The sequence below is a fragment of the Podarcis pityusensis genome, assembly GCF_964106645.2.
Source record: "Podarcis pityusensis genome assembly, chromosome: 11".
NCBI lineage: Eukaryota > Metazoa > Chordata > Lepidosauria > Squamata > Lacertidae > Podarcis > Podarcis pityusensis.
This window is the reverse complement of record NC_138036.1, coordinates 24,112,579-24,126,424: the sequence shown is the minus strand read 5'-3', so window position 1 is coordinate 24,126,424 and position 13,846 is coordinate 24,112,579. Positions and strand designations below refer to the sequence as shown.

General features: G+C 44.8%; 1 protein-coding gene across 3 annotated transcripts in view; it reads left to right on the top strand.

Moving 5' to 3' along the window:
* Positions 1–13,846, top strand: part of PDE4D (phosphodiesterase 4D) — a 622,159-nt gene that overhangs the window by 195,775 nt on the left and 412,538 nt on the right. Inside the window, exon 1 of one of the 3 annotated variants that reach the window (XM_080972600.1) lies at positions 4,638–5,229. The exons of the other annotated variants lie outside the window; for them this stretch is intronic. Within the exon in view, the coding sequence (XP_080828726.1) occupies positions 4,802–5,229 (428 nt within the window). The 5' untranslated portion in view covers positions 4,638–4,801. Of the gene's footprint in view, positions 1–4,637; positions 5,230–13,846 lie in introns of those variants that run through there. 3 annotated transcript variants of the gene reach the window in all.

The window sequence follows — 13,846 nt, the reverse complement described above, 5'->3', positions numbered from 1 at the left end:
TAATCATGTAGGACATTCAGAGAATCTTCAGTGTTAATTTTTTTCTCCCTACCACTCTATATGACTTCAGAAAGCATGTTGAAGTTGACAAATTAATGTTAGCCTTATCTTACATTGCCCCTTTGTTTGAAATGGACGATAAATGCTTTATTTAAATTTATGCTGCAGTATTTGTCTGCTTTGGTAAGACTGTCCTCTCTCTCTTACGACATGTGGTTTTCAAATGTATCTGCATCTTTTATTCTTAATCAGGCCTCCGTGATTTAAAAGCCTTGCTTTCTTCTGTTTATTCATTCATGTTTCCAGTGTATTTCTGTAGCGATTATCTGCTGAATTCTTTTTCCACTTTCAGAAGAAGGATGCTGCTGCTGTAAACCAGATACTGTGTGAAAACTGTGCAACTGCAAAACACAGGGCTGGTTTGTCTGAAGTTTTCAATAAATATACCATAGACTTTAGAGAGCTCATTATATAAAGGAATTGTTCTTAAATGAGACTGGCTAAGATTTAGATCCCACATTACCAGAGCAGTGTGGCTGCCACTTTCCTGGAGCTGTGTCCCATTGTACTCCCACTCAGGTAACACAGGAATAGAAGAACAATATGGAAGGGCAGGGCAGGGCAGGATGACATTGGAGGGATTACATCAGCATTAGAAACCATTTAGTTCTTCCCATATGATCCTATCCCTCTGATGTAGTTCCTCCAGTCTGATGCTGCCAGAGAGGTGTAGGAAGCAACCATAAGAAAACATCAACCACACTGTGTGGTTTAGTAGGAACTGGGCCTTAGTCAAGAACTCATTCAAGAACTCATTCAATTCCTTAGCAAAATGAGGTCCATTGAAAGTGTATTGGAAACTTCAAGGACTTTGATCTAGGCTGAAAGTCTGTCCAGACTTAGCTGAGAGTAAGCCCCATTGAACACAGCAAGATTTACTTTTTAGTAAACCTGCATAGGATTGCACTGGTAGTGACTGCATCTGTTGGCTCAGGGAGTGGGTGGCCCTGCCATGGGTGTTCCCACCTGATAACTGCCCCTCCCATTCCACCTGCCCACCTTTTGTTATAGCCTCTGTTAATTTTAGTTAGCCTTTCCTGCACCTTTTCCATTTCTACAATACTCTTTTTGAGATGGAGGGGGGATACTGTGCACAGTATTCAAAATGTGGCTGCACAATAGGTTTGTAGAAAGGCATTGCAATACTGGAGGCTGAATTTTCAGTACTTTTCCCTAGTGTGGGTTTTGTCTCTTTCTCAGTTGCCATATACTACGCTGGTGTTTTCATTGAACCATCAGCCTCAACATCTCTTTCCTGGGTTAATCCACAAGCTCAGATTTCATCAATGTATATGTGAACTTTGAATTCTCTGCCGTTGTGTGATTACTTTGCATTTGTTTACACTGAGCCATGTTCCACTTCTTGTTGCTCATCCACCACTTGGAGTGATCCCTTTGGCACTCTTCACAGTCTGCCTGAGTTTTCCATTTCTAGAATAACTGGGTATTATCTATAAATTTGGTTACCACGATGGTCATCACTAAGTCTGGATCACTTATGAACAAGTTAAACAGCACTGAATACTATGTAAAGTCTCAGGGGGACCCCATGGCTTACTTCCCTCTGTTTCAATAATTTTTCATTGATTCCTATTCTCTGCTTCCTCTTGTTTAATCAATTACTTGTGCCTTCTGATTCCATGTGTTAAGTTTCTCAGAAACCCTTGCTGACGGTGGTTGGGAAGCTCCACTCTGTGGTCCAAAGTTGGCCCATCACATGTCCTAATTTGGCCCACAAGGCCATTTTCCCCAACCATGGCTACTCTACACCTGATATCAGGTGAGGGGCAGATAGGGATGCATATAGATTGGCTGCACAACTGAGCTTCCCATGCAAAACTTGATCATGTATACCAAGGTTTCCCAAACTTGGGTCTCCAGCTGTTTTTGGACTACAACTCCCACTATCCCTAACTAGCAGGACCAGTGATCAGGAGACCAAAGTTTGGGAAACCCTGGTGTAGACAATCCCTGTAGATGAGTAGAGTTGAAGTCGTTGCTCATCTCGTGTTGGGCAGTCATTTCAACCCTGCTGGATTGGCTGTGATCCAAGTATTTACTTGTGTTTTATCTTGTATTTTATTCTCTGAACCACCCTGAGATCTTTTGATGAAGGGCAGTATATACATTTAATTAATTAAATAATAATAATAATAATAATAATAATAATAATAAATACTTCCCATCTCTTGTTTACCAAATTACCCATCCACATACTTGATGACACTTTAAAGGAACTCCAAAAGGCTGGTGAGGCAGGACTTCCTTTTCCAGAAGCCATGCTGTGTCTTCCTCAGAAAACTTGTTCTTCTATATGCTTAATAATTCTATCTGTAATAATGCTGTTCACCACTTTATTTAGACGCTAAGCGGTTGCCCTATATTTTTCTTGATCCTTCTGCATGCAGTTAAAAAACCCAAAAACTGGCATTGTATTGGCTAATTTCCAGTTGTCTAGGAAAAAGGCCAAGTTTAGGGACAAGTTGCATATTTTAATTGGGAAGATCAGGAATTTTATATTTGAGTTATTTAACAAAGCTTGGGTGGGTGCCATCTGGACCAGTGACTTCCTAATTTTTAATTCATTTGCAAAGCTCTAAGTCTTCATATCTTGTTATGTCTCTTGGAAAACATGCATGAAGCCCCAGATGCAGGATATGAAGATTTTAGCATTTTCTGGGCACAGAACCAAAACATTAGGGTAGCATTCCAGCTGTGTGCAAAGCATGGGTCACTTGACTGGAGCACATTTGTGAAAAAGAAAGATGGCAGGCTCACCTCAGTAACCCTCTAATAGTGAAGTGCCCATCCATTTGAAAGTGAAATAGAACCACTTCCAAATATGGTAGTACTTTCTGCATGCTGGGGCTAATGGAAGTGGTGGTCCAAAACATCATTGGTGAAGACTACCCTAGGCTGGTCTAGATGAGTCTTTGGCCAGGTTCAGCAAAACTCTTCTTCTGTGCAATATTGGTTTATGTGGATGTAATCATTGCATGAACTGGTTTAATCATGTGTCTGAATAGCTTCCTGAGCCGGAGACACAAATTCACATTTAGGGTCAAATCTATTATTTGGATAGATTCAAGTTTGTGATTATTATTATTTTGAGGCGGTGGGTTTTTTTGTTTGTTTTTAGAGACAGACAAGAAAAACGGCATTTCAGACGCTTTTGTGTTGATCTTGTTCCTATCCCTCATAATAACCTGGGATCTAGATGCTCTCATCGCAGATAATCTGAAACACAGAGAAGAGGATTCACAGCCAGCGGCGTAGCGTGGGGGGTGCAGGGGGGGCCGGCCACACCGGGTGCAACATCTGGGGGGGGCGCTCGCACTTGCAGCTCTCTGCCCCCTGCTAAAATCCACGGGTTAGGGGGCGCAAATTACTTGCTTTGCCCCGGGTGCTGACAACCCATGCTACGCCACTGTTCACAGCTGCTGCTCCCTAAAGGAGACCTCTCTCGCCTAGTACTATGAGTTTATTTTAGAATTGTAGCATTTTACTGCTTAAAATAAAATCCACTTTGATTAGCCGGGTCTGTTTTTAAACAGTGGAATCATTTTTTATTTTATTTTTTGTCACGCACAGAGAATCAGCCGCTCAAACGCATTTTCCCCGGCATTCACAAACTCCTGAAACTGGTGGTTCATAATAATGGAAGAGCTTGACCTATCCTTTATTCGTAACGGAAGACGCAGAACTCGTTATAATTAAAGCTCCGCGGTGTTAATTCGCAGCCAGGAGTACTTAGAGAAAGGCGGGGAGAGGAAGGGCTGGGGGAGAGGAGCAGCTTAATATTTCAAGCCTTAAGTGGAGCACTTTGGAGAACGCTGGTGCACGGAGGACCTCTGCCTCCCTCCCCGTTTCGATTGCAAAGAGAGAGAGAAATAGTTCCCCAAATATATGGATAGGCAGAAGAGGAAATGGGACAGCTTTCGGCTCCCTGTTTCTCCACACACCCCTCCTTAAACCCAGACTCCCTTTCGCAGCGACGTCGACTTTGTGCAACTTTGCCACCCAAAGTGACTTCTTGAGGGGGGGGGGGGTGGAGAGAGAGCGAGAGAGCGGGGTGGGTCTGTCTAAAAACGAGAAGTGACCGTATGGCAGCCACGGGGAGGCGAGCGGAGAAAGGCAGCGAGAAGCCCATCTCCCGGGAGCTCGGAGAGGCGGAGGAGACGCGATTGGAGGCGATGGAGCTAGAGGAGAACTCCGCTTAGGTCAGCGCAGCAGTCTCGGCCGCCGCGCGTCCACGCTGCTCAGCCCCAGGCGCCCACTCCGGTCTATGCCGGCTGCTACGGCGGCGGCGGCTGCTTCCCTGGCTGCAGCCGGGCGCTGCTCTGCCTTCCTCCTCCGGGGCTCTCGGTTCGCGCAGGCTGCCGCCGCCGCCGCCCTTTGGGCAAGTGGCAGCCCTAAGGCCAGGCAACGTCGTCGCCTAGCGGCCGAGTTGGCGAGCAGACGCCGAGGGAGTGCCTTTCCCCGCCGCCTGGCAGCAGCCGGCGCAGGGAGCTGTCCAACTTTTCAGCAGCAGCAGCAGCCCGGTAGTGGCGCAAGGCGGGCTTGAGCAGGCGAGGCGAGGCGAGGGCAGGCGCGCAGGCAGGCAGCCCCGCCGCCGTTGCTTAGCGAGCGCGCCCGGCGAGCAGCGAAGGAGCGCGTCTGCAGCTCGGCAAGCGGCAAGGACAGCGGGTGCGCCGCGCTTCTGTTCGCCTTTTGCCCCGTCGGCGGCGGCGGCGGCCCCAGCATGGAGGCTGAGGAGAGCCGCCCCAGCCTGGTCGAAGCGGCGGAGCCCGGCAGCGGCGGCCCCGGCGACGGGAGCCCGGCGGCGCCCAAGCATTTGTGGCGCCACGAGCACCACTGCCGCTACCAGCTCCGCCAGCAGCACCACTTCCTCGTGCACCAGCCGCAGGCGCCCCAGTGCCCGCCGCCGCCGCCTCCCGCGCCGGTGCCGCCGCCGCCTCCCCCTCCTCTCCCTACAGCCGCCCGGGGTCGCGTCGTCGGGGGCAGCGGCGGCGGCGGCGGCAGAGTGAGGCACCGGGGCTATTCGGACACGGAGCGCTACCTGTACAGCCGCGCCATGGACCGCGCGTCCTTCGCCCTGGAGACCGGCCACCGGCCCGGCCTGAAGAAATCCAGGATGTCCTGGCCCTCGTCCTTCCAGGGCTTCAGACGGTACGCGGGAGGGGCGCGGGGAAGGGGCTCTGCGCGCCGAGGGTCATTTCAGCCACCCTCCTCCATCCCACCCCTTCCGACAGGTGAGGGAAGAAGGGAGGAGGATCCTTGGACGGAGCGCGCGGGGGGGGGGTTAAGTTGTAGAGAAGACGTTGGGTGTGTGTGTGGGGAAGAATCCCCCCAGGGGAGCGGAGCTTTAAGGGACGGGGGTCAATAGAGAGGGAGCATGGGGCGGGTGCAAGCATGGGGAAGATGGGAAGCCAGGGGTAATTGACAGGGCCGTAGGGGGAGAGGGCACGGGGGCGGTATCGAGGGGGTCATTGGGGGGAGGTGGGGGGATTTGGGAGGCAGGCAGTGAGGGAGGAATGATGCCACCGGGGACCGGAAGATGAGGCACAAGAGGGCCACTGGATGTGGTGCTTGGGCACTAGCTTGGGCACTGGATTCAAATTAGGGTAGGGGTCTGGTTGATCTGGGCAATCCTTTGACGTTGTCTGTTGACCCCCAGATCTTTCTTGCCCATAGTAGGCCCAGGCTAAAAGGGGGTGGGGTAGAGGTAAGCGGGGTGGAATCCAAGCAAACTAGTTTCCCTTTGCCTTGCAAGTAAGGCAAGTATCTTTTAAAAGACACAGGAACCAAGCACGTGGGTGATTTGAGGTGGAACTGTGTAGTAATACTCCCCTGGTATCTGGTGCTGTGAGCAAGTCCACAGCAAAGGATCCATCTATCCTTCTCCATCTTCCCTCCAGTCCCCTCAACCGCTTCATATGCACACATCACTTTATGAAAACATTTCAAGGATAACCTGCTTTTTATTACAGTGAGTCCTCTGGGATTTAAAGGCTTAGAGGGGCCTGAAAGGGACGGAGAGGCACAGTTCTGCACTCCCACACATGGTATCAAATTATTGGCGGTTAATTTGGTGGGAGAGCTTCATAAATTGACCCTTGATTAGATGCGGTTAATTGATTTCCAGAAAGAGATATGAAGCGAGGAAAGTGCTGCTGAATTGCTTCCTATGGAGTGAACTATAGGTTGTGTTGTTGCTGCTGCTGCTACATGGAGACTGACAGATCACAGAGTGACATCACTGTTTAAGAACAACTTCCTCTTGCAATCAGTCAGCAGGAGAGCTGCTACTGGCAGGCGACAACAGCTCCATTTATGATCTCTGACTTTGTTTGCAGTAAGCAGGTCCATGCCATTTTCTAGAGTGTACATTACAGAGCAGTAGAATGAGGGAAATGGGATATTAATTTTTCATTGGGGTAGCTGCCTTGATTTATATATAATCTGGGTTAACGTGCTCTTACAGCACTCTGCACGGGATGCACAAATACCAGAGTTGACATTTCAAATTGCATCACACGCCGCACACATCTCTGCTACAAACTCGTGACCTTGTTCATGGTGGTGTCATTGCACCCCTCTGGTAAAGGGGGAAGTGTCGCTTGGATAAGGCAATTCCCTAGCACTCTCTTTCTACGTTGCCATAGTCGTTTTTAAGATGAAACATTCAGTGATACAAAGAATCCAGTCCTTGTGGTTATTAGCATTAGTGATATCATGTTGCTGTTATTTCCCTCCTCCCCCAAACTGTAATTTCATATCCACATCACTGGTGGTGTAGTGGGTCAGGGTGTCTGGTGGAAAAACTCAGAGAGAGACTTAACAAAGTCTAAATGCTGAGATTAGGCACACTGCTTAGTGCACACTCACCTAGGAGTAAGCCCTGCTGAACTCTCTGAGCCTCTCTCTTACTTGGAAATCTGTGTGCATAGGATCATTCTGAAATAAATAAATGCTTTTATTAGAATTATAATTACATGGAGTTTAAACCTTCTGGGGACAAAAGAAGATTAATTGTGGAAAGCTTGTGACACAGTGCTTTCAAGAATAATCCATATTGGCTCTTAAACCAAGTGCTCAGTATTTTCTGCAGGTATTAATCCTCCAGTTAATGACAGCATAATAAATTAGAATGTTGATATTTACTGTTGCTTTTGTCTTGTTGGAGTTTTAGAACTCAGTCCCTTTTCCAAATTAGGGCTGCAGGTGTGTTAGCCAGTGTGTGTCATTGACTTCATCTTCCTTTACGGCTCCATCTTTCACCAACTTTGTAAAATAATGTTTGTTGTGTATAAAAATGAATTGATATTTATGGAAAACACATTTCAAAGGCAATACTCCTAACTTTGAAATGTAAAATGTACTCACACATTCAAGACACTCTATAAATTACACAAAGCATTTCTCCAAAACTGAGACATTTTAAAATATAATTTAAAACACACAGCATTTGGACTTCTTCAGATTTCAACCAGCAAAGGCATATTTAGAAGTTTCTTACAAGTCAAGGTGCTTTGTTTTTTTTATATTTTTAGTATAATTTATAACCTTTAATAAAATACCTTACTTTTTTAAAGTTGTATGATCATTTGCAGAAATGATCAGAATATTGTTCACTTTTTTATGTCCTTCAGGACAAGCTGTTGAGTAGCATAAATTAAAATGGTTGTTTGTTTTGCTATAAATTCGTAAAAGAACAACCACATCCACACTCTGTGTATAGTGACCTATAGAAATGACGTAGATTATATAGCTGTTGAAAAAATGCTATATGCTGATGACTTTAATCACTCAGGTGAGACAAGCATTCATTATGCATATAATAGCGAGGGGAAAAACTGGTTATGAGTTATTTTGAGGTCAAATGGAGCCTTCCACACATTTTGAAGAGTGCATCTATGATTTAAGTGTACACCTTAAAAATTCCAAGTGCGACTGTTGCAAACAAGTGTTTGAAAACTTGAGTATCATACTCGCATACTTGTCAGATAACTTAGTTTGGCTACACCATAAGAACTGAGTTAAGGTGGTGGAAAATATTGGTTTGTTTCTGAGAAAAGTGTGAAACAACCTTATAGAACAATTTAAGATGAAGTTGTCTGTGGAATTGTCTCCATCTGTTTGCAGAAAGTTCATTCCTGCACAAAAGCATTCTGCAAAGACACGAAAAGTAAAAGCCAAAAATGTTGAAATCTGAAGCAAATTAAATGGCAACAGCTTAATGCATGTGATGACAAGGAGAAAAAATGTTGAACTTCAAATGCTTTAATTTGTTTTCATCACAAACAAGAACCAAGATCACTTCATGGGAGCTCCTTGTCATTAAATGGAATGCCTTGACTAAATAAATGTGCTTGACATGTGCCCTGCACCCAGAGAGACAACGTTGCTACAGGTGGACTGCAGTCTACAGGCTAGAGGTTACCAGGATGGGAATGCAATGGCTATAGGTCTGTTTCTGATTCTGCTTCACTGGCATACCATCTTGAACTAGCAGATTAATCTCCTCTTGTCTCTTATTTTCTCACTCATGAAACTTAAGTGGCTATGCTAAAACACATCCATTTGTAACAGGATGCATGTAGATTGCAAAATATATAATTGCAATTTAGCCTTGGATAGAACTGGCATTGAAGAGTGTGCATCCTGTGTGCAGATTACTTTCAGTCCTAAACATATACAAAGCAACAGGATGTCTCTGTGTGACCGGGGACTTACTGAAATCTACAAAGCCTGCCTTTCCACATTTCCCCAATTTTGGCCAAATGATGGCACCCCATAGGTTTGTAAAAACAGTAGCTCTCCCCCCCCACCCCGGTAATTCAAGCACTGGCCATTTTAGTCAGATATATGAAGACACAACCTGGCTCCAAAGTAGTCCTTTCATGCTCTGCAAGCATTTTTATCTAGCAGAGAGGCTCTTGCTTGTGAAAGGGGAAACAATTCAGCGATTCCCCTTCAGCCTCCTGCCCCAGCCAACTCAGATGCTGTTCTAGAGGGTCCTCAAACCTTCAAGAGCAGATTTGCAAGGGTGCAGAGGCTGTAGGGGACATTGGGGAAAATCTGTCTCCCAGCCTCCCGGCAGGAGATTTCCACGAGTAGAACTCTACTCAGGGACTCTCTGGATCCAAACAAGCATTTGCATTATGCTGAACCTCTATCTACTGCAGTTAAAGCAGCTGAAGTTATTCCATGATTATAGGAGTCAACGTGGTAAAGTGCTTACTGTGAAAAAGGGCCTAGATCAGTGAGAAATAGATTCAAATCTCTGCTCAGTTACAAAGCATATGGGGCGGGGGGAAGGGGAACCTTGGGCCAGTCACTCTCTCTCAGCCTAACCTACACTACAGGGCTGTTGTCAGAATAAAAGGGGGGAAATAACATGCATTGACCTAAACTCTTGTGAAGAAAATAAGGGATAAAGATTAGATAGGATTTTGTAATGGGCTAAATAAAATGAATACATAAGCTGTAATCCAATTGCACTCATATTTGGAAATAAACCCAGTAGATTTTGCACTGTTTTACATGCTTCTGAGAAAAACCAAACCACTATGCATTTGAATTCTGCATTTATTTTACACGCCAGACTTAGAATTCTATTACAATGTGGGAGGTGTCAAATAACTCAGGCCCTTTTGATGGGCTTGATGTCTTAAATTCACGGTTTACTTAAGAAAGAATACTTGGTTTTAATAATATTTTGGTCAGACCTTTGTGATCACAGCAGAACAAAAATAATGTGGGAAGAAAATGGGTATATTCTTCGTGTAAAGAAGTCCTGCGTTTGACTCAGATCTAAGAGCCCACTTCGTTAGCAGTGCAGGGAAGGAGTGCTGATTTTCTAAAGCAATTCCTTCTCTGCTCATCGTTTAACCACTTAGGTATAATGCTCAGGTATGATACTGGTATGAGGCTCAGGACTTGGAAGGAGAAGCAAAGGAATGAGCCAGAAGGATAGGGATCCATGAAACTATATGCCTGCACAGAGCAGGAGTATTCTTTAGGGCAGTGATAGCCAACGTGGTGCCTTTGAGATGCTGTTGGATTTCAACTACCAGTGTTGGTGGGCGGGGGGAGGGGCATGTCCATTAAGGATGACAGGGCACTTCCTCACCAACCTGAGTTTACCCATGACCAGCCCCCACCTGCCTACCTTTTTACAACCAGTTAAGCTGGCTGCAAACTTTGTCCTCCTCGGTCTCAGTTTTGCCCTTGTAGAACTCAGCAGGAAGAAAGATGGGAACAAACCTATAATTAGTTGGCTGCACGTATCACTGGCTCTGGCTCCACCTACAAACTACATTGATAGTTGCAAGTTTCCTAATAACAAACATTTGTTAGTTGGCTTGTCCATCTGCTTCCTATGACCCATTTCCACCAGTAAAATGTTCAAAATCTTCCATGTTTACAAGAACCACCAAGGTAAAGAATAATGCTTTTCTTTGGCACAAGCACTAAGGCAAGGTAGAAATGCTGATGAAAGGACTTAATTTTTGCTTCTTGCTAGAATTCCCAAGGAACGAAAGTGGCATACAAAGATTAGATCAGCATAAATATGTTTGCTCAAGCGTATTCTCTACTGACGGCAGTGCGGATGGCAGTGTAATAATCCATTAAACAAACAGGGAGTCCACTTGATTCTGTTTGTGGTCTAGATAACTGTGTGGCCCAATCCTCTGTGTGTTTATTCAGAAATTAATCCCATTGAGTTGAATGAGTTCCAAGGAAATGTCTACTGATTGTAGCCTTGGTGGCCCTATTGATTGAATTAGTTTTCTTGTAGTATAGTTTCTGTAGTGTCTATTGTATTGTATAGTATAGTATAGTATAGTATAGTATAGTATAGTATTGTAGCATCTATTTCTAAGGGAACAAGAAAGGACTTGCTTCACTGTTTGTTTCTCCTGTTTCTCCTTGTCTCTCTATTGCTTTTCAGGTGGAAACTTGCTGTAAATATCTCCAGAAGCTCTAATGGTTTACAGTTGCTTTTCCATATTTTTACCATTGTTACTGGCACAGGTTCGGGACACAAACTTAGGTGACGTCACCTATGTACATGGGTCTGAAATGGAGCAGTCTTGGCTGCCAGATTCTCTACTCCCTGTGCTACCAAATCTGCTGACTCAAAGAGGGAACTATAAGCATATGTCACCAAGACTGGAATACTGTAGTCCTACATACGGCTGCCTTTAAAAACTATTCAGAAACTTAAACTGGTACAGAATGTAGCTGCCAGAATGCTTGTGGGAGGGGGGCAGTTCAAGCTTACTGATCATATTACACCAATACTTCCTGAAGCCTTGAATTGGTTTGGATCAGGTTATCTGAAGGATTGCCTGCATCTATTATGACCCTCCCCAGTCCCCCAAACTAGCCTTGAAGGTCCTGCTTTCTAGCCCAACATCAAGGTCTATCAGATGTGGCAACCCCACATTTCTGGATGCCCTCCCACCTTAGATATACATATGGCTTTGGGAACATCCTTAACAGCTTTTCTACTTTGTTCATTGTTTTATTAATGTGTGCTGTACTTGCTGGCTGTTGGATGCTTACGTTTCCTCTTTGAGTTTTAGGATTGCTTCAGTTGTATCTACATCATTGGGCTTGTTTTTCCATTTCTGTAATTTGCCTTGGGAGGGACTCCCCCCACCCCTTGCTAAAAGGCACTATATTAATTGACTGTCTGCCTGAATGAATGAATGAATGAATGAATGAAGCCAGGTGCCTGCTGCTTTTGAGTGAAATCCAAGCAGGTGTCTGGGATGCAGAAGATAGCTGGTAGCAGGAGCTCTGGAGCAGGAACCAGTGACACAGCGCCTTGTAATGTACTGCTTTAGAAGCCTCCTGCGCTCATTAGTCTATCTCCCTGCCTGCCCTTTATCTAGCCTAACCCAACATCATCTCAGATTGCTTACTCAGAAATAACTTTCTATCTTCAGCTACCTCCATGTGAGATTAACTGGTTCTCTTGGAATTTACAACTCATCAACTGTATGCTTAGGGAGAGCCTAGACTTCAGTTTTTATGTGAATGGGAGCAGAATTTTTAGGGACTCTCCTCATGTTCCAGCATTGGTATGCGCTCTCCTTGAGTGGTTTTGCCTGGCTAGAATGTATAATTGAACTCTGATAATGACTCTTACTTACCTGAGTGGGGGATAGAGAGGGGTGTGTGAGTGTGTGGAGAAACTAACCTGCCATATGCAAAAATAATAGTTGCTCCATGCACTCACTGGCATGTGGCCCCAAGAAGGCAGTGTACCCCTCAAGTTGAAAAAGGTTCCCAAGTGAACACATGGCTTCCCAGAGATCCAGAGCTCTGCATTCTTCCATGGTCCTCTGTGGCTTAGCCCCAACCAGCATGAGACCAGGAGGACCATGCTGAGAACCTGCATAGTGGCCATAAGCTCCTCTGAGAACCTGCACGCTCACACAAAGTTTGTTTTGGTTTAATGTCAAGTGAGAACTGGGCCTATATTTGTTTGATGCAATGGACGACTTCTATAACCATGATGCATCCTGCGTATTTTGTTTATTTTGAAATTCCTCTTATATCTGCTTTGAACAAGGTCACCTATATTTTAATAACTACTGTTGCCACCCATTTAAAGGAAGCCTAATTGATCAATAATTTGTGTTTTAGCTGATTAACCACTCAATTAGATTTAAATAAATATGCACATGAGTAAAAATTGCTTTGAAGCAAAAGGAATTATTGGGGTGTGGGGATTGTATCTAAGGAAGTTATGCACAGGGTAGATCCACTGATATTAATGGACCTAATTTAGTCATTTCCAAAGCTCCAGTAGGTCTACTCTGAGCATGACTAACACTGGATAGAAACCTCCTCCCTTTTCTTTTTTAGATGAAGCACATGTGTTGGATCAGATATGTCACGGCTAAAATGGCCGCTGTTTCTTTAATGCGAATAAAGCTGGGTCAGCATGACTCAGCGGCCTGCACCAAGTTGTATATATAAGTGAGAAATGTTAGTTTGTTGCTGAGGCTGGAGGTTGGGTTGGTTGCTTGGGTAGTGCTGGTGTGTATAGTTATTCAGTCGTGTTTTGCACAAAAACTTTTAAGAATAAAACTCTGCAAGGATATTCTCGTGGACTCTTTTGTGCCGACAAGGGTCCGAGGACCAGGCTGAGGAGACAAAGGGAGGTCAGAACCCTTTCCTTCTTTTTCTTTTTCTTTCTTTTTGCTTTTTACAAACACTTACAAGATATTGTTTTACAAAACTCATTCCCTCCCCTGTGAGGAAAGAAAGAATCTTTTTAGAACTATTTCCTGGGCTTTTTTCAGCCAGAACTCCCCGGAACTCACTTCCGGCACTTGTCCGGTGGGCACCACTGCCATTCTAAGAGAACGAGGGATGTGTTCATGGTGAGTTCCAGCACCTCGTTTTCTAGAAAAATAGCACTGAGTATGCCCGTAACAAATAAGACCACCCCCACCCCCAAAAAATAAATCTCCTGGCTGATTAATCAGGGAACCACATATTTTTAAGCCAATTGATCTAACTAATATGGCAAAACTCAGCTAACAATGGCTAAAGCTTTCATACTTCCCTGCTTTGCAGACTAGTTTGAACATTTTATCAAATACTGATAACTGAATTGGTTTGTGGTTTCAGTATGAACACATACTTCATTTCGTTTCACTTTATATATTGATTTACTGCTTAATACCAGAACAGTCTCTAAACAGCTTTCAAATAAATAGCATTTGTTATATGCTATAGTTATATGCTAGTGTATATACAA